Source organism: Hibiscus syriacus, unplaced genomic scaffold, assembly GCF_006381635.1.
Source record: "Hibiscus syriacus cultivar Baekdansim isolate YM2019G1 unplaced genomic scaffold, ASM638163v2 tig00001425_pilon, whole genome shotgun sequence".
Lineage (NCBI taxonomy): Eukaryota > Viridiplantae > Streptophyta > Magnoliopsida > Malvales > Malvaceae > Hibiscus > Hibiscus syriacus.
In genome coordinates this window covers 1-24,351 of record NW_024061872.1, presented here as the reverse complement: position 1 = coordinate 24,351, position 24,351 = coordinate 1, and the positions used below count along the sequence as shown (strand labels likewise).

The following is a 24,351-nucleotide window of genomic DNA, read 5'->3' as shown; positions in this document are numbered from 1 at the left end:
CAACCAAACAATCGAAAACATGTCATAAAGGCAGATAAAAACGTGTCATAAATGCAAAAGAAAGCGTGTTATAAAGACATAATTATTAAAAGTAAAAAACAAGAAAAAACAAAAATATGCTATAATAAAAAAATCAATAAATACCGACAGTCGACGATCAACTCTAATACTTGTGTCGCCACCGATCACCAAAAAAAACTAACGGTAACTAGGAAAAAGAAAGAAAAATAAGGCAAATCCTAATAAACGAGTAATTGATTTATATATTTTTAAGTCAATTTAAACCCCAACATTCTAATATTTGAAATCTTAAATTAATAATTTATTATCCTTTGTAGTTCCTAATGAATGCGATAGACAAAGATTACATATTTGATGATAAATTTAAAAGTTTGGTGATAAAGGATAAGGTACACCTTTAAACTGTATTCATGTGATTTGTATACGCAATGCCATTTACAATTAAAGTCAAACCAAAAGTGGAAAAACAAGGATGCAATCATTCCGGTACCAAGATATGGAGAATACGAAACCAAACAAAGCCTAATCGGGTTCAACGCCAAGAATCCAATGCATTCATGATTTTATCTTGTATTTCAAAAAATAATTATAATTATTATTTAATCATCTTTGAATAAAATTTTATACATGTTCTTTTCACCTACAATAATAATGTCACAAAATATAGTTATATTTATTAGTGTTAAACTAACATGTTATATGCTAATCAATTATAAATTTAAACAAATTTAAACAAACATTTGGGGTATTATTCATGACTTTTTAATAATTTTATACTTCTTTTAATTCAATTTTTTGTTTAATTCCATTTTTTCAATTTTGTAATCATTTAATTCTCTTTAGTACATAAAATGGAATTAAGGGAAAATACAAAAGATAACCATTTAAATAATACTATCTCATATAAATAAATACACTATAGAATGAGTTCTTAAAAATTACAAATTATGAGTTAAAACTATAATAATAATAATAAATTATTAATATTCACTTGTTTTTTTAACTGAGTCCTTAATATTGTCACTGAATACATTTTTGCCATCAATTGTTTTTATCAATACTTATTATATGAGGTTCATTACTAGGATTTTTTTTCCTTCAAATTTCCATGGATAAGCCATTCCCAGTGGGTGCAGGCGAAAAATATATATAATGAAGCATGCAAATTATCAAGAAATCAAGCAATACCAAACTCTCCATCATAATTAAACAAAGATACAACCACAATAACAGCACTTTTAACCTACAAATGATTAAAAGCAAAAACAACAACTTAAACACATAGCCCTAATCTCGTTTTTCCTGACTAGGTGAAGTAAGCGGAAAAAGAGTCAAGAGCTCCGGTGATCGGTTTCCCCTAGGTGTGTTTGACGTTGACGGGTGCAAGTAAAAACCCTTATCTGCAATCGCCTTTTCCTCTTCCGAAACCGCCGGAGACGATGGTGATAAAGTACCAGAACTCGAGTAAAAGAGTGATTCAGACGACCCTAGTGGTGTCACCGGCGATTCAAGCAGGCGATCCTGGAAGAAGCAGGCGCATTCACTAGGGTAGTTACGTAGAGTTGTGAGACCGAGTTTGATCTCGAGCTTTCTCATGCTGTGTTGTTGCCTACGCTCTTGGAGCTTGAACGGTGGACGGATCGGAGGCGTTGGGTGGTCACCGCCGTGTGAGGATGTTTTCGAGGAAACCCTTCCAGGGAGAGTTACGGGGAGCTTCTCTGTGTCGTTGGTGAACCCTGTGAGTTTCTGGACCAGGTCTTTGAAGGTGTTTGCATCAACCTCGACGAAAGTTGTTGGCGTTTGCGTTGAAGGTATTGGGTTGAGGTGCTTTTCCATTTCAAGCACACCAAAATTTTAAAAAGAAAGAATGATAATAATTAGCTTTAGGGAAAGAAAAATATAAACTGGTCTCAGATCAAACAAGGTGAAGTTAATATGTTTGATTGCTTTATAGACAAGAGAATGTTTGATGGAATGTTTGTGTTGTTAGGCACGTTATAGTTACTTTCATACCCTTTCCCTCTTTCCCATGCAATTTTATTTATTTATTATTTTTTTGAATTAATCATTGGTATTCGACTTATTGACAGACTAATAAAATATTTTAATTTAAATTTGATTTATTTTAATTTTTAAATTTAAATATTTAATAAATATTTTTCATTTTATATATTAACTCTTAATGTTTTATTTTAATTTCATTCATACCGACAATAACCTTATCATATAATAAAATTATTAATTTGTACCGGTTTACTCATACCCAAAGGCAATATCTTGTCGTTAATTAAAATATTAAACCTTTTGATGAGATGGAGGGCTTTATCATAATTAATTTATTCTTCTTTTTGTTGGGTGATGTTTGTTATGTGTTAAAAGTCTTTGATCCAAAAACGGCATTAAATATAAAATGAGTTGAGCTTTATTACAAGTAAAGTCAAAGTGTTGGAATTATCACCACGTTTTGATGGAAAAACTTGTAAGCCTCTTGTCACACACACCCAAACGATAAATATAAAATTACGGAATAAGTTTTCGTATCGTGTCGAGTTGAAAGAAATTAATTTGATCATTTTATTTATAAAGAAAAAAAAACCTAATAAATTTTGGAATCACAATCAAGTTAATGATGAGAAGCTGGAGATTAAAGGAATACTGAATGGTTTTTGTTTTGAAGTTGTTGATTTGTTAAAATTGGTAGGGAAGGTTCAGTGGTTGCTATCAGGTGGCTTGGTTAAGTAACACATCTCTTCATACCATCCTCCTTTCTACTTACAAGTAAAACCCTAAGTGCCATCGAGGTTGGAGTTGGTGATCACACAATATCAAACAGGAGCATGCTTCCCTTTGCTTGCCATGTTAATATATGTCGTGTTATAGACCCCATGAAAACCCCATCTTACCCACACATCAATGATAAGGTAAGCATGATAGTTGAGTATAATTTTAATTTAATACATGCAACTTATTGGATTAATTCAAGTGTTTAACTACACTACTAATGGTTCTGTTAATTGATTTGTTGGTGACCAGATAAAGATGGAGCAAGTTCGATGATCCCTGAAAATAGGCTGGGCAAGATGGGCCAGTTGGCGGGGATCTTTTTAAGCTATAAATAAAGGTCCAATTCCCACTCAAAAACACATCTTCTCTTATCTTTTAGATTGTTGATATTGAATCTGATCCAGGACCCTATGAGGTTCAATATACACTAAAAAATTACGATTAACATCTCTGCATGTTAACTGATGAGCATCGACGGACTTGATCATCATTGGAAATCATTTAAAAATACTGGAATTATTAAAACAAATACATTTATGAGAATTAAATATATAAATATATTTATAAGAAATTTTTAGGGGAGAAATCACAAACCCACCGATCTCTTCTGCGTTCTACTAATCTTTCTTCCTTTCTGCTACTGCTGATGAAGTTCAAGGTTAGCTTTCTATGTATGTTTTGACTTCCTTGCACGTATATGTTTTTTTTAACTATCAATATGTAATTAATTAATCCTTTCAATTATTTTCATTCATAATTTGAATATATTTAAAAAATCTGATATTTCATTCGATTAAATCTGCCGGTTGTTGATTCATATGTGATTTTTCTACTACGAGTGAGAGTAACACTTATGCTTAGTTATGCTTAAAAAAAATGAGATTTTGGATCGAAACAAGGAGAGAAAAAGGGTCTGAAGTTTTGTTTTTGGATAAACTACATAATTCTTCGCTAAACTATACTCTCTCTCATATTTCATCAATTGTACTTTTAATTTTTTAATTTATTCACTGAACTTTTTAATTGTTTATATTTTGATCGCTCTGAATTATTTTATTATTTTTTGATATGATGTGTGTTGAGTTAATCGACTGACGGAATCGGCCAAGAGGGAGTGAATTGGCAATAAAAATTTTGGTGGAAGCTTTTGCAGAAAATTGAAAGAAATTGCACAGCGATTTAGAGTGGTTCGACTTTATCAACCAAAGTCTACGTCCACTACCTTAGCTATCCACACTAAGGATTTCCAACAAATTCACTAATTTGTTCTTTCTTTTGAGGCCAAAGAGATAACCTTACAACTCCCTCAAGAATATACCCAAATTCTTGAGAACACTCTTTTCTCAAAGAGAAATACAAATTTGCAAACTTACAAGAAAAACCTCACAAGGCAAATATGTTTGCACAATTCTAGAACAAAGAAAGAACACTCAAGAATAAATACAATTGAGCACAATAAGTGTTCTTGAAAGCAAAATGAATATTGAATTAAAAATAGGCTTGAAATGCTCAAACTTGAGGTTTGATGCTTTCTCTTTGATTCTCTCTTGATTCTAGTTGCTTGATGTTTTTTGTTTTTGATCAATGGCTTCTAAGCTTGCTTAAATACATCTTGAATCATTTCTGAACGTTGGGAATGATTAGAGAAGATATTATAGCCGTTTTAGTGTGAAAACAATTAATAAAACAACTTGGAGCGTGGGGGGAATCGGTACCCCCTATGGGGAATCGGTTCCCTAAGTGTAAAATTCAAATATTTCGACTGTTATACAAGAGGGGAATCGGTACCCCCTGGGGGGAATCGGTTCCCTCCGAGCATACTGGAATTCTCGGAGCCAAACCATTCAGGGGGAATCGGTACCCCCTTGGAGGGGGAATCGGTTCCCTCTGAGCAATCTGGAATTTTTGGCTTTGAAATGGTTCGAAATACTTTGTAAAATTATTTTGAAATTGTTTTAAGATTAAAACTTAATTTTACACTTCAGTAAGGATTAAAAATGATTTTTGAAAGATTTGGAGTAATGTTTTGATATTCGAATAGTTATATCGAATATACTTAGAAAATCATTTGGAAAATCTTAAAATTCATTTAACTTAATTTGTTATATCAAAATATTAAAATGTTTTCAACAATCTCCCCCTTTTTGATATAACAAAATATTTTAGTAATTTTTAAGATTTTGAAATCAAGTTTTGAAATTACTCCCCCTTACTTTAACACTTCTCTCATTTATCATTTAAAAACACATTTAACACTTCTTCCCCTTTTTGTTAAATCAAAAAGACATTTTAAAGAATCTAAACAAGTTTTTGAAATCATTTAGCCAATTGATTATATTTTAAGCTGCTAAGATCATAAGCAAGACAAACGTCAGCCATTAGTTTCATAATCAATATTCATAATTAATGTGACATGGCCAAATTGGTCATATTGCTAAAATTATGTAAATGATGCAATAATGAATAAATCACACCAAATATATTAGTTCACATCATCCATAAATCCAAACAAATTCAAAATCAATCAATCCACAAATTCAAACATCCAAACAAATCCAAAGTCACAAAATCAAACAATCCAAAAAGTTGAAGCAATAATCGTTTAGTTCAAGGTTTTAAAGCTAAGCATAGAATCACATATCCGAATCAGGAGGAGGAAAACGAGCTCGCATAGTGGCCATTTCGTGAGTGAGTTCATTAATACGTGCGTTGGTTGCTTCGTTGTTTGCACGCATCTCCCGAAGAATTTCTAATTGTTGAGCTCCCATTGTGGATAAATGAGACTCTATAGAAGTAAAGCGCGAATCCATGGTAGCATATCGGAAATCGAATGTCTCTATAAAGGATTGAAAATATGGAGGCATTTGATGCGTTTGTTGTGCTTGCTCCTCGGGCTGCTCAGGCTCATCTTCGGCTTCATCGATATCTCGCATTAATTGCTCAAGCTCGAGATCGTCATCAGCTTCTGGTGGAGCTCGTGAAGAACTAGCTCCCGGAGTATTTGCAGAAGATCGAACCCATTCACCGGTTTCCTTATCCTTTATCCATCCCGCTCTCGTTAAGGAAAGAAGATTAATTTGTTTATTAAGGGGAAAAACGGCATCTAGACCGACTCTAAGCCCAGCTTTGGAAAACAGATTACTCAAAATGCAACCGTAAACTAGAGATGAACAGAGTTTCTTGTTAGGAACAAGATTTACGGTTTCAACAATTTTAGCACAAATAATCTGAGGTAGGTTAATTTTAATATTGTTTTCGAAACAATATAACCACCAAAGATATAAGGCTCTAAGAGTAGAATAACGACCTCCGGATGATCGAAACCACCAAGAAATCATTAGATGAAGAAAACGTTTATGAAGGTCTAAGACACTTGCACTATCTCTTCTTTTATAATGAGATCATAAAACCTATTTTTCATTTGAAATACCATCATTATCTAATCCGAATGTATTGGCTATGTAAGTTGAGTCAATATATAAGAATTGTCCTAGGAGGTAGGAATGAATTCCTATGGTTTCGGTTTCAGTTTGGTTTTTAACACAAACTGCATTAGAATAGAAAACATGAACAAGTTGATGGTAAACGATGGGTTCAAGATCAAAGAGTTTATCAAATTTCCACTCTTGTAAAAGAGGAAGATATTTAAAATTAATAGATAACATAGCTTGACGAGAAGGAATACATTCTTCTCAGATTTTGTAAGAGTCAAAATATTGATAATACCAAAAACGATGATTTCTAGGACCAGGATGATTGAAGCACGAATTTTGGATAGTCAAATTAGGATCAATGGGATTAGGATTAGGAATTGGATTTTGAGGTGGATTTGGTTGACGGTGTGAACGACTAGATGATGACCTAACACGTTTAGGATTGGACATGGTTTAGGAAATCAGAATAGAATGGATAACCTGCAATTTAGAAAACACATGTATGCAATTCAATCAATCCCAAAAGTCAATTGAGTCCTCAATATTTCAAGGTTCTCTAAATCAATCCTAATGGAACAAAGTTTTTGAAAACTTTTGAAAAATACGGTTTTGAGAAACAATATAGTTTTCATAACAACAACATAATTCAATCAAAACACAATAATTTGAAAAAAAAATTGGAAAAATTCTTGTGTTTTTGATGAAATTAGTTGTGATATCTAGTTTCTAATCACTAAACAATCAATGCCCGATCTAAAGTTCATCCTAGAACTAATTAAAACTAGTTCTATGTTCATAAATTGATGAAATAGAAGTTTTGGAAAAATACCTTGAAGGATTTCGGATTTGAGTGAGATTAGATGAAGTTTGCATGTTTTTGATGATTCCAACAGGTTTAGAAGATGATATTTGAAGTGAATTTCGATTAAGAACGTTGATTTGAGGCAAGAATGGAGATAGGGAGAGAGTTTAGAGGAAACGGCGGCAAGGAAGAGAAGGGTTTTGAACAAAAGTAAGGGTTCTGCCCGTGTATAACCAGAATCCTAGGGGGTATCGATTCCCCTTTGGGGGGAATCGGTTCCCCTTCAAAGGGGGAATCGGTTCCCTCATGAGGGGATTGATTCCCTCTGCACCAAAATGCTAAAATTCGATTTTAAACACCCAAAATGCTAAATTAATTTCCTCTAGTGGTATTGGCAACTCATATATTGAAAATTAATCATGTTCAAACAATTAAATTAATCTTTAAACGATATTTGAACATAAAATTAATTTTTCATTAAGAATCATAGACTCCTCCTAACTAATAGTAATGAATGCAATCAAAAATTATTATAAGCATTTTTCATATATATTATTAAAAGTGCTAAAATTATTTTAAACACTAAGTGAAGATAGGTTGGTCAAACCTAAATCTCTCCTAAGTGTCCAAAATCTTTCTTTGTCTAAAGGTTTTGTAAAGATATCCGCTAATTGGTGCAAAGTATCAATAAATTCTAGAACTACATCTTCCTTAGTGACATGGTCTCTAATGAAGTGATGTCTTATTTCAATGTGCTTAGTTCTAGAGTGTTGGATGGGATTTTTAGTGAGACAAATAGCACTAGTATTGTCACACTTGATAGGAATGGTACCAACTTCAATTCCATAATCAAAAAGTTGTTGTTTCATCCATAAAACTTATGCACAACAACTACCAGCTAAAATGTATTCGACTTCAGTAGTAGATAATGCAACACAATTTTGTTTCTTTGAAAACCAAGAAATCAACATATTTCCAAGGAATTGGCAAGTACTGGAGGTGCTTTTCCTATCTAATTTGCATTCTCCATAATCCGCATCAGAAAAAGCATGCAAGCTAAAGCTAGAGTCTCTAGGATACCAAAGTCCTAAACTAGGAGTATCTTTAAGGTATCTAAAGATTCTCTTAACAGCTAGTAAATGTGATTCCTTAGGGCATGATTGAAATCTAGCACATAAGCAAACACTAAACATAATGTCTGGTCTACTTGTAGTTAGATAAAGTAGAGATCCAATCATTGACCTATATAATTTAATATCTATACATTTACCTCCTTCATCTAAGTCAAGCTTTGTTGAAGAGCTCATTGGAGTGTCATGAGGTTTCCCATTTTCCAGTCCAAACTTCTTGAGTATATCTTTGACGTACTTAGCTTGATTGATGAAGATGCCATCTTTTATTTGCTTGATTTGGAGTCCCAAGAAAAATGAGAGCTCCCCCATCATGCTCATCTCAAACTCACTTTGCATTAGCTTAGAAAATTCTTGGCAAATAACATCATTAGTAGAACCAAATATTATATCATCAACATAAATTTGAACTACTAATAAATCTTTACCTTTATGCTTCAAAAACAATGTAGTGTCAACCTTCCCTTTTAAAAAACCTTTTTCAATTAAAAAATTTGACAATCTTTCATACCAAGCTCTAGGAGCTTGCTTTAAACCATAAAGAGCTTTTGTCAATTTTAAAACATGATCCGGAAAATTTGAATCTTCAAAACCTGAAGGTTGTTCCACATACACTTCTTCTTTTATAAAACCATTTAAAAATGCACTTTTAACATCCATTTGATATAATTTAAATTCATTGAAACATGCAAATGCTAATAACATTCTAATTGCTTCCATCTTAGCTACGGGAGAGTATGTTTCATCATAGTCTATGCCTTCTTCTTGAGTATAGCCTTGAGCAACAAGTTTAGCCTTGTTCCTCACTATATTACCACTTTCATCAAGCTTATTTCTAAATACCCATCTAGTACCTACAGTAGATTTATTACTAGGCCTTTCAACTAATGTCCATACTTTACTTCTCTCAAATTGATTTAATTCTTCTTGCATAGCCATAATCCAATGTTCATCTTTTAATGATTCTTTGATGTTCTTAGGTTCTATGCATGAAATAAATGCAACATAATTACAAATATTTCTAAGAGAAGATCGAATAGTTACCCCTTTAGATGGATCACCTATAATTTCACCATCCTTGACATAGTTGTACTCTCTTGGATAAGATACTTCCCTTTCTTCAATGGTTGGATTCTCGAGGGGATCATGAGTTTCCTCATCCTTTGTTTCTTCCTTTGATGATGATTCTCCAACGTCATGTCTAACGTCATTTGTATTTACAATGCCTACATCATCATTAACACAAGAATCCTTCCTCGGAAGGAAATTATCATCGAAAACAACATGTATAGACTCTTCTACAACTAAAGTTCTTTTATTAAATACACGATAAGCTTTAGAATTTAAGGAATAACCCAGAAAAATTCCTTCATCACTTTTAGCATCAAATTTGCCAAGGTTCTCTTTACTGTTGTTTAAAACAAAACATTTACATCCAAAAGGATGAAAATAACTAATGTTAGGCTTTTATTTTTGAAAATTTCATATGGAGTTTTCTTTAAAATTGGCCTAATCATTACTCGATTTACAACATAACAAGCGGTATTTGTGGCTTCCGCCCAAAAATATTTTGGCAAATTATTTTCACAAAGCATGGTTCTAGCCATTTCTTCTAAAGTTCGATTTTTCCTCTCAACAACTCCATTTTGTTGAGGGGTTCTAGGTGCTGAAAAATTATGGCTAATACCATTATAATTACAAAATTCAATAAATCCAAGATTTTCAAATTCAGTTCCATTATCACTTCTAACACTAGTGATAGAGTAACCTTTTTCGTTTTGGATAATTTTTGAAAATGTGATGAAATGTTCTAATGATTCATCTTTTGTACTTAAGAATAGAACCCAAGTATATCTAGAATAGTCATCTACCAAGACACATGCATATTGTTTTCCACCCAAGCTAATAGTTCTAGTTGGCCCAAAAAGATCTAAATGGATCAATTATAAAACTCTACTAATTGATACATCATTAATGGATTTAAAAGAAACTCGCTTTTGTTTTCCTTTAGCACAAGCATCACAGATTTTATCATTATCAAATTTAAGCTTAGGCAACCCTCTTACTAGGTCTCCTTGAATTAACCGTTGCAAAACACTCATACTAGCATGTCCTAGTCTCCTATGCCATAACCAACTATCATGCTCATCCTTAGCAACTAGGCATAAATTAGTCATATCAAAAGAATCTAAATGCACCATGTATATGTTTCCTATTCTATGACCAACAATCATAATCCGATTAGATGCAATGTCAATGACTTTACAACCATTAATTTCAAATAAGATATTGAATCCTTTATCGCATAATTGACTAATACTCAATAGATTATGCTTTAATTCATTCACATATAAAAAATTTTTAATTTGTATGGAAGAGGTATTACCTATTGTACCAATACCTTCAATGTGACCTTTTGAATTGTCTCCAAAAGTCACTTCTCCTCCATTTTTGGCGCTAAGCTCAATGAACCGGCTTTTGTCTCCGGTCATGTGTCTTGAGCATCCACTATCAAGGTACCATGAATTTGAATTTGTTTCCCGTGCCTTGTAGCAATGTTCCTTTCCCTACAAACATAGATTACTTTTTATTTTTGGTACCCAAATTCTTTTGGGTCCATATTCATTGGTTTCCAAAATCCTAGTCCCCTTAGGTATCCATTTGTGTAGGATATCTTTATCTTTAGTAGTAATGAGTTCTTTAGAAACCCACATACTTCTAACGATTTTTCCATTAGAGGTTCTTTGGGGACCTCTATGATTGTGGTTTCTAAAACTTTTTCTAACAAAGTTAGATTTTGAATTTTCACCTTTTTCAAAATGTTTTGTTCCAACTTTATCAAAAGAAGTTTTAAGATCATCAATTTTCTTTTGATGATCATCATTGATCTTTGAAAGTAAATTTTGCAAATCTAAATTTTCTTTTCAAACTCTTCTAGTTTAATTTGCAAATCTTTGATTTTACTTTCAAGATCGTTTTTGGTTTTGGATATGAGTTTGTTTTCATTTTTCAATTTGAAACATCATTTTTATATTTTAAAAATAATTTCTCATAATCCGAAGCCAACCCATTATATTCCTCTAATAACTCATCATAGGATAAATAATCAAATTCGGATGAGTTAGAGGTTACCTTAGAATCTTCCCCGAATGCCATCAAGAAGAAGTTAGCTACTTCTTGTTCCTCTTCATCGGAACTTTCTTCATCGCTCCATGTAGCCACATGAGCCTTGTGCTTATTCTTTGATTGACCCTTTTTCTTCAATTGTGGGCAATCATATTTGACATGCCCCGACTTTTTGCATTCATAGTAAATGATTGGGTCCTTCTCTTTCGGTTCATTTTTGAGGCCTTCATTTCGTTTGAATTTTCTTCCTCGATAAGGTCTCATCATTTTTCTGAACCGTTTGGCAAACAATGCCATTTCCTCGTCATTCGAATCACTCTTATATTTTATGGATTTAAGAGTAACTCCAATGTTTTTCTTCTTCTCCTTCTCCTTTGGTGTCTCGTTAATCTTGTCGAGGTCCACCTCATCTTCGCGCATCATTTCATGAGTGAGGAGTGACCCAATTAGCTCTTCAAGAGTTAAGGACGTTAAGTCCTTAGACTCGATAATTGTCGTCTTCTTTGATTACCACGATTTTGGGAGGGAGTAGACTAACTTCCTCACAAGCTTTTCATTTGAAATGATCTCTCCATATGATTTGAGACCATTGACAATCGTTGAAAATCTATCCGTCATAGCTTTGATATCTTCATTTGGTTTCATCCTGAAATTTTCATAGCTATGCTTTAGAATACTAATTTTAGATTTCTTTACCTCATCGGTACCTTCATGAGTGACTTGAAGTTTATCCCATATTTCTTTGGTGGTTGTACACGATGAAACTCTTCCGTATTCATCTGGTCCAAGAGCACAAAAAATGATATAGATGGCTTTGGAGTTGAGATGAAACATTTTTGTCTCTCCTTCACTCCACAATCTTGGATGAGTGAGAGGCTTGATGTATCATTCTACTACGACATTCCATGCTCCCATGTCATTTGCTTGAATGAAGTACATCATTCTATTCTTTCAATAGGCATAGTTAGCTCCATTGAAGAAAGGAGGCTTGTTGACGGGCATCGAATCGAGACCGGAGTTGAAGTTTGAATCGGAGGCCATTGATGACTTTGATTATCGATATAACTCTTCCCGAATCGAATCAAGAGGCGATAAAACCTTCAAATGAGTTAGGCTCTGATACCAATTGTTGAGTTAATCGATTGACAAAATCAGCCAAGAGGGGGTGAATTGGCAATAAAAATTTTGGTGGAAGCTTTTGCAGAAAATTGAAAGAAATTGCATAGCAATTTAGAGTAGTTCGACTTTATCAACCAAAGTCTACGTCCACTACCTTAGCTATCCACACTAAGGATTTTCTAACAAATTCACTAATTTGTTATTTCTTTTGAGGCCAAAGAGATAACCTTACAACTCCCTCAAGAATATACCCCAATTCTTGAAAACACTCTTTTCTCAAAGAGAAATACAAATTTGCAAACTTACAAGAAAAACCTCACAAGGCAAATATGTTTGTACAATTTTAGAACAAAGAAAGAACACTCAAGAATAAATACAATTGAGCACAATAAGTATTCTTGAAAGCAAAATGAATATTGAATGAAAAATAGGCTTGAAATGCTCAAACTTGAGGTTTGATGCTTTCTCTTTGATTCTCTCTTGATTCTAGGTTCTTGATGTTTTTTGTTTTTGATCAATGGCTTCTAAGCTTGCTTAAATACATCTTGAATCACTTCTGAACGTTGGGAATGATTAGAGAAGATATTATAGCCGTTTTAGTGTGAAAACAATTAATAAAACAGCTTGGAGCGTGGGGGGAATCGGTTCCCTAAGTGTAAAATTCAAATATTTCGACTGTTATACAAGGGGGGAATCGGTACCCCCTGGGGGGGAATCGATTCCCTCCGAGCATACTGGAATTCTCGGAGCCAAACCATTCAGGGGGAATCGGTACCCCCTTGGGGGGGAATCGGTTCCCTCTGAGCAATCTGAAATTTTTGGCTTTGAAATGGATCAAAATACTTTGTAAAATTATTTTGAAATTGTTTTAAGATTAAAACTTAATTTTACACTTCAGTAAGGATTAAAAATGATTTTTGAAAGATTTGGAGTAATGTTTTGATATTCGAATAGTTATATCAAATATACTTAGAAAATCATTTGGAAAATCTTAAAATTCATTTAACTTAATTTGTTATATCGAAATATTAAAATGTTTTCAACAATGTGGGATTTATTATTATTATTTAAAATAAAAATAATTTAAAATATAAAATAAAAATAAATGGTGGTCGTCCACTGTTTTCGACGATGGACGCCACCATCGACAGCCGTAGATAATGATCGTTCTGTCCCATATTTCATGGGTTGCTTTGCCTCAATCCCTGAGTCCAAATCTGACTTCTATTTTATCGAAATATGCTCCGAAGTCCACAAATAAAAGACCGAAAGTGAGGAAATTGAAATGTTTCAATCGATATTCACGAGGTTTGGGACATTTTTTTGGTAAAATAACCACCATATTCGAACTCAACATGTCGAAACGGGTCTCTTGATATAATTTGAGATCAAATAGTTATTGATTTCGAAGGTCGACAGTGACGAGAAGGAGCAGTGAAAATATTATTTTATTATTTTTTAAAATTATTTTTATATTTTAATAATGATAAAGAATATCATGTTATAAAATAATGATAATAAAATAATTTATAGTACTCAAAACATGAGCAGTTGAGAAAGCTAAAAGTGAAATGAATAAAATAGGAGAAAAAAAATAAAGTTTAATAAAAAATATATAGTTTACCTTAAGTGGGATAGTGAACAGTATTAACTATTTTAATTAAAGGTAAATTTCATGTTTAATAATTAAAATATTATTTTTATTTCGTTTTAATATTCAAATTTTAATTTATTAAATTATATCTAATTTTATTTTAATACTCGCGATTAATAAATTAAACCATAGCCTAATAGTAGGCTAATTAAGGGTAAATTTCATGTTTAAAAATTAAATTTTTATTTTTATTTCGCTTTGTTATTCAAATTTTAATTTATTAAATTATATCTAGTTTTTATTTTAATACTCGCGGTTAATAAATTAGGGTAATCTATGTCAAATATCACTCATCTTTATGCTTGGGATCGAAAATGCCACTAACATTTCAATTTTGTCAATTTTAGCACAGACATTTATGTTTTACTCCAATTAAGCCGTCCCGTTGTTAATCCGTTAACGACACGATGATATGGCGTGTCAATGTCGTGACGGTGATGACATGGACGGCTTTTTTTAAAGTTATTTAGTCCATGTAGCATCTGTATTACCTGAGAAAAGTTGGAGATTCGCCACCACAAAACTCCCATTTCTTCACCACCACAAAACTCTCCCTCACTCTGTCGTCCACCACGCACGGTATCATCCATTGCAAGAAGCTCGACAACCTCGCTGGTGATTCGCTCTCCGATGACGAAAATCTTATAGCGTAACTTCTTGTCTTCTTAATTTTCTTTGCTTTCTTCTTGCTTTGCCACGTAGGATTTGTTTCCAGTATAATTTTTAAGTAGGTGTTGAACATCTCTGAGGGGGAATCAGTGGAGAAGCTCCTCGAAGATGAAACAAGAGTTTTCGTTTCTCTGTCGTTAATACCATAGTCTTCAAAGCTTTCATTGGTAAAGAATCTGCTCTCGACCGACGAGATGCCCATCCGGTTTTTCGACGTCATTTTCCTTTTTCTGCATCGCCATTTTTTCTTTACCGTGTTGGGAGGCACTGGAGGTGGAGTTAAATCGTCATCGTTTTCAAAGGTATTGTAGAATTTGCGACTGGGGCATTTGTTATCGTCGTAAACTTTCGCTATAACGTGAAATATGTCTTCTTTTTCCCAGTGGAACTCCAATGTCGACGGCGGTGATGATTCAATACGGCCACTCCAGTGGAAAATGCCTAAGTAGCAATGGAGACCATCGGATCTGCCATGACTGAAGAGATCAGTGGCGAAAACAGCGTTGATTTTGATCACGAGCATAAAATTGAGTGGTATTTGACATAGATTACCCAGTAAATTAAACCAACGGATCTGCCATCGGAGGAGGCCGACGGAGGGGCGGATTAAAATGAATATCGATGTTGCCGTGGATATAGTTGATGACCAAGCTGTCGTAGGTTGTGTATTTCATTCGGATCAAGGTGACTGGCTCTTTGGCTCCTCTCGAAGTACAGGTAATTGTTCAGTGTTGAATGCAAGGTTGTGGGCGATATGTGATGCGCTTCGACGTGCATAGAGACTTGGATATAGACGAATAGAATTGGAATATGATAATCTTGAGGCTATTGGTGGGCTTCTGAATTCTACCTCGAGTTATCAAGTTAATGCTCTTTTCGTTGTGATCAAAGAATTACTACAACGCAATGGGGAAGTTCGTCTTGGTCATGTTCAATAATTGAACAAATCAAATTCGAATATTCTAATGTTTAACTTGAGTAACTCTTGCTTGAATAGAAACAAAGATTTTGAAACCCAACAATGAAATAGAACTGTGTTTCCCTCGTCAACAACCCAACACAAATAAGCATTTCAGTTAAGGCATCCACAATGCATCAAATAGAAAACCATTTGTTCTGGAGAGTCCATGCTGGAAGTTCATAATTATTCTAAAAGTTGTAACATCTCGAATGCATTTGTATACCTCGGATTTCATGTCGGCATACGCTCATTCAACAGTTTGACAGGAAAAAAATCATAGATAACAGACCAAAAACATCATGACTCGTACCCTTCGATGATCTCAACCGCAAATGAACTTTCAATCACCAAGTTCGATTGACTATCCATATCAAACAAATCATGAAATGAATGAAACAAACAAAAAAAGCTTCACGGAAGTTTTTATTATACCTCGGAGTTCGATTAACTTTCAAATATGACATAAGGTATCTCATAGCTATTATTATGCACGATATCATAAGGTCCTTTATCCAATCTATTAGCTTCACTGGTACTGTGGCTCTCCTGCAGTGCTTAGGCACACTTCAGGAGGATACAGAGGTAACCCAGCTCATTGGCATCTCTTAATACGGGTATTCCAGTAATTTTTTATCTCATTAGCTGTGCGACCGCGTAACAATTTTATTTGGGATTCAAACATTATTAATTGGAGTTTTAAAATTTTAAAACTTTATAGAAAAGAAAACAGAAAAATATAATGTAGTTTAATGGTTAAGCATTTAGTTTAATTTCAAGAGATTTAGGATTCAAATCCCTCTAGTAGTATAACATTTTAATAATTTTTTCCAGCAAAATGACGTCGTTTGTCTTTATTAAATATCAAAATAGTTGTGTTAAAACGACGTCGTTTTGGTAAGGCATCCAAGTCATCACCGTCACGGCCCGTCCATGCCATATCATCGTGCCGTTAACGATTAACGGTGGGGTGGTTTAATTAGAGTAAACATAAACGTCGTGTTAAAATTGACAAAATTAAAATCAGTGACATTTTTATCACGAGCATAAAATTAAGTGGTATTTGACATAGATTACCCATTAAATTAAACCATAGACTAATAGTAGTAATTTTGAGAAAAATATCGGGACCAAAACCATAGCTTGAGATTTAGAAAACCCTGCAGAGTCCATTAAAAGGCGAAATAAAATTTCCAATCAACCCTGTAGACTCCATCTTTAGTCCAAAAGATGAAGATAGCAGTTGAAGGATGTATGCATGGAGATCTTGACAAGGTCTACGAAACCATTAGATACATCGAAAACACTCGCAACATCAAAATCGACCTCCTCATCTGTTGTGGTGACTTCCAGGTTCTTCCTCTCATATTTCCAGTTTCTCGCTTCAATCTTGACGAAAATTTTTGTTCTTTCAAGTACCCAATTCTGATTTTAATTAATTTTTATTTTGGAACTAAGGCAATCAGGAATGAGAAAGATATGGAGAGCCTTAATGTGCCCCCAAAGTACAAGGAGATGAAGTCATTCTGGAAATACTATTCGGGACAGGAGGTTGCCCCGGTTCCCACCATATTTATTGGTGGAAATCATGAAGCTTCCAATTATTTATGGGAATTGTAAGCCAGCTCTTTCAAACCAGCTCAAAGTTTTTTTTTTTGGGGTGGGTCGGGGGTGGGGGTGGGTGTGGGTTGGGGTTGCAGAGCTTTAAGTTTGATAAATGTTCTAGCTTGGGTATTTTGCTTCTTTTATGAAAAGGCCTTAAATCTTTATTTCTGCAATTGAAATGTGTGTTCTCTTTTTTGCTCAATAGGTATTATGGGGGATGGGCAGCACCTAATATATACTTCTTGGGATTTGCTGGTGTTGTGAAGTTTGGCAATATCCGAATTGGTGGACTTTCTGGAATTTACAATGCGCGTCACTACCATTTAGGTTGGTTGAAGTTCTTGTTATTTGTGTTTATTTTAGTGCCTCCAAAGGTGATTGTTTATTTAAAAGAAAGTGAGTAAAAGATATGGTATGGTAGAGTCTCTGTTATTACATAAGTTTGAAAGCTTTGAAACTGAAACAAATTAGCTTTCTCTTGAGCAGGACACCATGAAAGGCCACCTTATAATGATAATACTATCAGGTCTGTGTACCATGTTCGTGAGTATGATGTTCACAAACTCATGCAGGTGGAGGAACCAATTGATATTTTTCTTTCACATGATTGGCCACTTGGAATCACTGATTATGGGAACTGGAAACAGCTTGTTCGCTACAAGAAACATTTCGAGGATGAGGTAATTGTAATTGTTTTGGTTGAAATGGCTAAATGTATCGGAATAACAAATTTCTTATAATCTGCCTTTGGTGCATTATCTCATAACAAGCTTATTCAGTTTTCTTGTTGACCAATCCTGGTTCCTTGGTTGAAACATATTTCTCAGATCCAGCAGGGAACTCTTGGAAGCAAGCCTGCTGCTCAACTGCTTGAAAAACTCAAACCATCTTATTGGTTTTCAGCTCACTTGCACTGCAAATTCACTGCTCTTGTTCAGCATGAAGAGGGTGGTCAAGTGACAAAATTTCTTGCACTTGATAAATGCCTTCCTGGGCGCAAGTTCTTGCAGGTATCTTTCATAAGTTTTGACTGTTTCCTGTAGTTTCTTTCTGTGGTCTTTGCCGGAAGCTAATATATGAATTCTGGCTTTCTCTTATCTTTTAGATTGTTGATATTGAATCTGATCCAGGACCTTATGAGGTTCAATATGATGAAGAATGGCTGGCAATAACACGAAAATTCAACTGTGTCTTCCCTTTGACCACTCGACTTGGAGACTTTAGGTGTGTATATATGGCATTTTTGTTTTGGCCATGCCGCTTCTTGCTCTCTCTGTCTCTTGGGTGGGGTTGGACTGGTGAATTATTTAAAAATGAGCAATTTTCGGACTGTTTGTAATTCCTATTACTCTAGAAGAATTAGTGAGCCAACAACTGATGTTCTAACGTGCAGGAGTACACAGCTTGATATGCAAGATTGTCGTAATTGGGTTAAGAGCAGACTGGAAAACAGAGGAGCGAAACCTTGTGAATTTTCTCAAACTGTTCCACCTTACAACCCCTCCCATTCAGTTTCAAACACTAATTTTTCTGGTAAAATTTGTGTATTACCCTGGTAAAATATTATAGTGATATTTTATAAGGTGTATTATATTAATGATATAGCTAAGTCTCTTGTCATTGTCAAGAAATTTAGGAAATTTTATATATAATGGTTCTAAAATTTCAGATATATATGTCACTTAGCTGTTATGATTTGACATCTCGATATTACTATCAATTACTATTCTTCATTTTTGTTCATTTAGCTCAATTGATTGTTGGTTAGCTTATGCATTCCCCTCTACTCTAGATTTACAGTTGGAATGATTGTGACTTTTATATCCTTTGTAGGTTCTCCCCGTAATCCTCAGACTCTATCTTTCTTGGAATTGCTAGATCTTCCTTATGTTCTTGATAATGTATCAGGATCCAGGGATAGTCCTGCTCCTGCATCATTGACTCAAAGGGGTAAGAAATTTCTATTTCACTTGTTCCGCTTGGTTTTGGTGCATTGACTCTTCATCTGATATTTGGTGGCTTCCATTAACCTTCATTGTAATGCAATTCAAAATATAGAATGAACACGATTGTTGGATTACCTTTTACTTATCGTGTTTAATATTGTCACTGATGCTCTTATATTCAAGAGTTCAGATATCTTGTTCACAGCTTAATTGGATAATGGGAAAAAAGTAGGATAATTGATCATTTGCTTTTGAACCTGGTAGAACGTAGAATTCCGTATGTTCTGAGCATCTGTGAGTGTCATATGTGGAATGCAGCATAGCAATAACTTTGCCTCATACAATTTGACTGAACCATCCTTTAGCATTTATGATAGTGTGCTTTTTGTTTTTCCGGTTCATTAGATGATTACAGTGAAGACATTCCCATTGAAGATGAGGATGAACTAGAAGATGATAGTGCAGAACCCGACAATGAAAACCAGTAATGATGAAGTGAAGAATGTTTTCCATGGATGAACAGATTTACTAGTGAGGTGATCAATGGAAAACTACTTATTGGTTGGGCAGTTCTTGTTGCTACTCAATGAGGCCTTGTTCATGTGTGAAGTTGGCGACGTAGTTCTTGATGGATGGCCCTCAGTTTTCCAACTTTCATCAGCAAAGATAAAAACTTGCACTTTTCAGAGTCTTTATGCATCAAATTAACAAAAGTCGGTTTAAGTTCATGTGTTTATTAATTAGCTGTATTTTTCTTATGTTCCCGACGTACAGGATCATCGGACAAGGCATAGCCACTTTGTCAGGCATATTAACCTGTTGTTTTTCAATTATATAAAAAAAAATACTTTCAGATAGTGGGCATTGGTTACAAAAATGGAAAATCTATGGTACACATTACATCATGTCAACTACCAATTAGGATCTGCCACGTTAGAAAAAGAAAAGAGGTATACATTTGGTTTTCTTTAAAAACAAAACATCGAGGAAAATGTGATTAATAAAATAAAAATTTACGTTGTTTTGTAAAAAAAAAAAGTAAATTACCTTCTAAGTTAAATTATGAGTGAAATTTTATTTTGATCATTGAACTAAAAATTTTATCAACAAGATAATAAAAATTTTATTTTAGCGTCAATCAAGTCACCTCTTGTTAAGTTTTAATGTAATCGATGGTTTGAGATAATAAAAATATTTTTATTTTTATTACTTTTACATTATATCAATGTAATCTTAATTGATCAAAATGAAATCGTACTCACAATTTAATGAACTAAAAATAGTTAAACTAATAATAATAATAATTTAAGACATTTCCATGTCCAATACTCCAAAACATTTGGGTTAGCTGGTTTATGAGTTGGATCACATTTAGATGTTTGTCCAAGGGTGTCATATATGTTGGTCTTGTCCGATGTTGGTCTTGTCCTTCTTGTAAGATTATTAAAGGAGGTAATGAACCTGTGACCCCATTTACAAATCTTTGCTTTTTAATTTTGAGTTTCAGGGAAACTTTGATTCATAAACTGGGTTAACATCCTCTTCAGCTTTTCAAAAGCTCACAACTTCAGCAGATTCAACTTTGTTCTCATGTCCGAGAAACTGAGTTGACCCCGATCAATATCGTTGCCTTTTAGTTTACAGCTATGGTGGAGGAAGGTGATGAACCCAATGGGTTGTGTTACTGTTTTTGGGGTCCAATTAATTGGCTTAAAATGCTTGCACATTGCAGGCCATGTTTCTATCCTTCGCACAGAGCTTTAAAATAAATGAGGGATCGTTCTATCGGTACACCGACTCGATGGACGGTCCCTTAATCTCTCAGGTATATGATCTCCTTGATTACCGAAGAGACCCAAGTGTGTATATTGATGCGGGTGAGTATTACATTTTCTCAATTGGTGCCATCTTGATTATCTATTTGTTGTCATCGGTGAAACTGTGACTCGATTAATTTTAGACACAAATGGATGCCCCTACTTGTACTTTGTCCTTCAGGCACCTTCTTTTCCTTGCTGATGTTCATTGACAATGTTGGGACTCTTCTCATCTTCATGGGGAGGTGACTTGCTGCTTCCCTTGCTGAATGTTACTGGTACAAAGTTCAAGAATCTATGGCTGCCAATATTGATTCCAAACATGTTGAGACTTTCACCATTCCGTTTTTGATACCAAAGAGGTGATTCCAGTTCTTCCATCCTTCCTACTGAAATGTTGAGTTGAAAAGACGAGATCGAGGCTGAAACCAAAGCTGAAGAACCCAAGAACATTGAGTTGGTCTCTCTTGTTAACAGCGTCGATGGTAGGTAATGGTTGACTTTAATCATTCACATAATTCAAAGTCACTTGATACGCTTTTACAGTCCCTCAAGAGAAGGGAATCAACTAAGTTGAATTGAAATCAATGAAAGCTAGGCAATGGGATGCATCTCTCTCTCATTTCATTCTATCCCTCCCTCTCTCTCTACCTCTATCTCTGTCATGGTCATCCCTCTGCTTCCACTCTTTTCCCATCGGTCTCGCTCCCTATCTCTCCCCCTTTCATTTTGCACATCATGATATATATCTCTTTCTCTGTGCCTTTCACGGTCCTTTTCTGAATCGTTTACTCTGTCCCTGCCTCTGTTTGATGGTTTCATTGGAGGTCTCTCACTTTGGCTTTGACTCCGATGCCGCTTTCTTGAAGAGTCATGCACATCATCCCACCTATCTCTCCTCTCTTGATGTTCTTTCTGCAATTTCAATAGTGTAAAAAATGACATTACTATATGCATTCAATTTTGAAAGAGACACAATTACTAGTCTTCACAAGTATCAGTATCTTGTCAACCGGCAAAATAACTTCTTCCTGAAATATCTTCAGTGGAATATGATAAACCATATTCAGATTCAAGCTGTTTTCGATGAACCGCAACCCTTTTCTCAATATCCTCGGCGTTTTTAATTCATTGTTCCTCGAGGGATTCGCGGTATTCAATAAGAGCAACCTCCAGCTGCCCTAACTTTTGCCTATGGTGTTATATACATGAAAAAGCAACGTTAAGGACTGCATGAGCGAATGCAGTTGCTAAGAGTTTATAAGAACATTTTGTTTTGTTTTCTGTAGCATTAAGAAATAAAGAACTTGCTATAATTAAAAAATTGCAATACCTCTGCTCTTCATTCATTGCACTTTCAGATAGAACTGGAACGTTTACCTCAGTTCCAAAGTCCAATTCATCAGCCTTACTAGGACCATCACCAGCATTCTCACTTCCAGAAGACGAATAGCTCAACCCCAGACCCTGTGAGCTTCTCTTTCCTTCATCATCACTGTCATTATCCTCCCTGGACCATTTTGAGGCTGGTAAAACAGGATCAATTTTCTCTTTCTTTGTGAATGCTTTTAGTTCAGGCTGTGGGATTGGAAGGGTTTCGGTCAGAGGTACAGACCCTTTGCGTTGTAAAGAGATCTCATCCTCTGCATAACGAGTCCGTCCAGACAATCCCACTGCTTCTGCTTCAATGTTTGCACCTCTCTGGCCACTAGAACATCGACTATAACTAGATCGCTGTTTCAACTCATCATCTAGGTCATAACCCCTCCGCTTTTCGGCATCTTCTAGACTTAATAGTCGTGCAACCATTATTTCTCTACCACCAACAAGTGATAATCCATTATGTCTACACCGTCTTACCAACTCAGCAAGTGGGAGATCCATTAACTCCTTCATAGCAGCACCTTGCCCATGGCCAATGCAGTATCTTAATTAGCTTTAATCCCATCAACTGCATCTTCCATGCTAATCTTCTTTTCAATTTCTGGTGCATCACCACAATATATGGAATGGCACCACACCAGAGTTTCCTGATCTAAGAAAAGTAGCCCGCAGTCCGTTCACATATGCATCTGAAAAAGAAACCAATCTGACCATGCTTGCAACACTTTCAGAACCCGTTCCTGCAGAATGAGAATAGGTCACCTTAAAACTCAAGAACAGAGATAATAACCATGCACACAGCCACAAGCTGGTTCATTTAGCAGCACCCACAAAACAAAACAGCAATTAGAACAGGATAAAGGGTTAAAATTATACCCACCTTCAGGGCTTCTGCAGTGATCCATCCTGTTACACTGCGGTACAAATCATTAAAACTCTCCATTATATCAGGTAAAATTGCTTCAAATTTGGTGCGGTAAGCAGATGCATTTTTAACAGGAGCACTGCTATTATGAAGAATGTCAGAGACAAGCATAAGCCTTGCAATTTTTGTTGGGATAGGTGTTTCTTTAAGTGTCAAAGACTCTGTCATACTTCAACCCCTGCATTGCAAGAAAGGGGAAAAGAGCATCAAATTAATGTCTCATGTTGAAAATTCAATATTAGCTTAAATAAGTTCACACCAAAATTAATTTGATGTCATTGCTTACATCAATTTAGTTTTGATGTCATTGCTTACATCAATTTAGTTAGCTGAAAATTAAGTATTTTTCTCATGTTTTAATTTCAATGGTTTAAATTATTTAGTATTTATTTTAATGAGTGGTTTAGATTGTTTCTTGTAACCTATAAATACCCTACTTGTATTTGAGTTTTATCATCCAACAATCAAAGCTTAATTATAAGCATTTGAAAGCTTTCTTAAGAGTTCTTCCCTTTTACAATTTTGTGAGATTATTCTAAAGAGTTTTTTCTTCTTATCGATCAATTAGAGTTTTTACTCTATTTTAATTCAACATCTCACACTATTGTTTAAGATTTAGAATGCAGAAGGATAAATAGTATTGTGCAGATAGTCACTTGCCAGTACTAGACTTTGGATGTTTTACCCCTGGCCTTTTAAAAAAATCATTTTGGTTAACAATTCTACACTCTAACTTTCAAGAAAATGAATCGTCAAGGAGCCATAACAGTTTGAGAGTAGAAGACAACTTTAAGATGATGAAAGTCAATAAGGTGTGCTGCAGATAAGCAATACCTCTCCAGCAGCATCAGAATTATCCAAAGCAAAACCCATGGCCTCCTTTATCTGACACCTCTCCAATGTCAATGCCCGTAGCATGTCCTAAAATTTTCCCTTTGTGGATCACTAAGTGTTCTTTCTGGTCCACCCGCGTAAATA

At 34.6% G+C, this 24,351-nt stretch overlaps 3 protein-coding genes and 1 pseudogene across 4 annotated transcripts; 1 reads left to right on the top strand and 3 right to left on the bottom strand.

The window, feature by feature from the left end:
• Positions 1–1,187: 1,187 nt before the first annotated feature.
• On the bottom strand, positions 1,188–1,980 carry LOC120126486 (VQ motif-containing protein 33-like). Its single transcript, XM_039144662.1, has one exon. It carries the CDS (start codon positions 1,855–1,857, stop codon positions 1,309–1,311), a length of 549 nt encoding a protein of 182 aa, XP_039000593.1. The 5' UTR covers positions 1,858–1,980; the 3' UTR covers positions 1,188–1,308.
• Positions 1,981–14,557: 12,577 nt separating this feature from the next.
• On the bottom strand, positions 14,558–15,262 carry LOC120126519 (transcription repressor OFP7-like). Its single transcript, XM_039144677.1, has one exon. It carries the CDS (start codon positions 15,260–15,262, stop codon positions 14,558–14,560), a length of 705 nt encoding a protein of 234 aa, XP_039000608.1.
• Positions 15,263–16,892: 1,630 nt separating this feature from the next.
• LOC120126539 (lariat debranching enzyme-like) lies at positions 16,893–20,009 on the top strand. Of its 2 annotated transcripts, none has more exons than XM_039144693.1 (9): positions 16,893–17,050; positions 17,156–17,313; positions 17,508–17,629; positions 17,789–17,982; positions 18,130–18,312; positions 18,408–18,538; positions 18,630–18,835; positions 19,136–19,252; positions 19,654–20,009. In XM_039144693.1, exons 1-9 carry the CDS (start codon positions 16,928–16,930, stop codon positions 19,734–19,736), a joined length of 1,317 nt encoding a protein of 438 aa, XP_039000624.1. In that variant the 5' UTR covers positions 16,893–16,927; the 3' UTR covers positions 19,737–20,009. The 2 variants fall into 2 exon arrangements, with proteins under 2 accessions (XP_039000624.1, XP_039000631.1); XM_039144700.1 differs by having other exon boundaries at positions 18,408–18,526; positions 18,696–18,835; positions 19,654–19,994.
• A 1,772-nt stretch (positions 20,010–21,781) lies between these two features.
• On the bottom strand, positions 21,782–24,296 carry LOC120126529 (annotated as a pseudogene).
• Between the last annotated feature and the right edge of the window lie 55 nt (positions 24,297–24,351).

What these genes read in the sequence shown, in the direction of transcription:
- LOC120126519 (XM_039144677.1), bottom strand. Translation starts at nt 15,262, where the DNA reads ATGCTCGTGATCAAAATCAACGCTGTTTTCGCCACTGATCTCTTCAGT.
- LOC120126486 (XM_039144662.1), bottom strand. Translation starts at nt 1,857, where the DNA reads ATGGAAAAGCACCTCAACCCAATACCTTCAACGCAAACGCCAACAACT.
- LOC120126539 (XM_039144693.1), top strand. Translation starts at nt 16,928, where the DNA reads ATGAAGATAGCAGTTGAAGGATGTATGCATGGAGATCTTGACAAGGTC. An exon ending in AGAAACATTTCGAGGATGAG is followed by an intron (nt 17,983 to 18,129) that starts GTAATTGTAATT and finishes CATATTTCTCAG; the next exon opens with ATCCAGCAGGGAACTCTTGG. An exon ending in CTGGGCGCAAGTTCTTGCAG is followed by an intron (nt 18,313 to 18,407) that starts GTATCTTTCATA and finishes CTTATCTTTTAG; the next exon opens with ATTGTTGATATTGAATCTGA.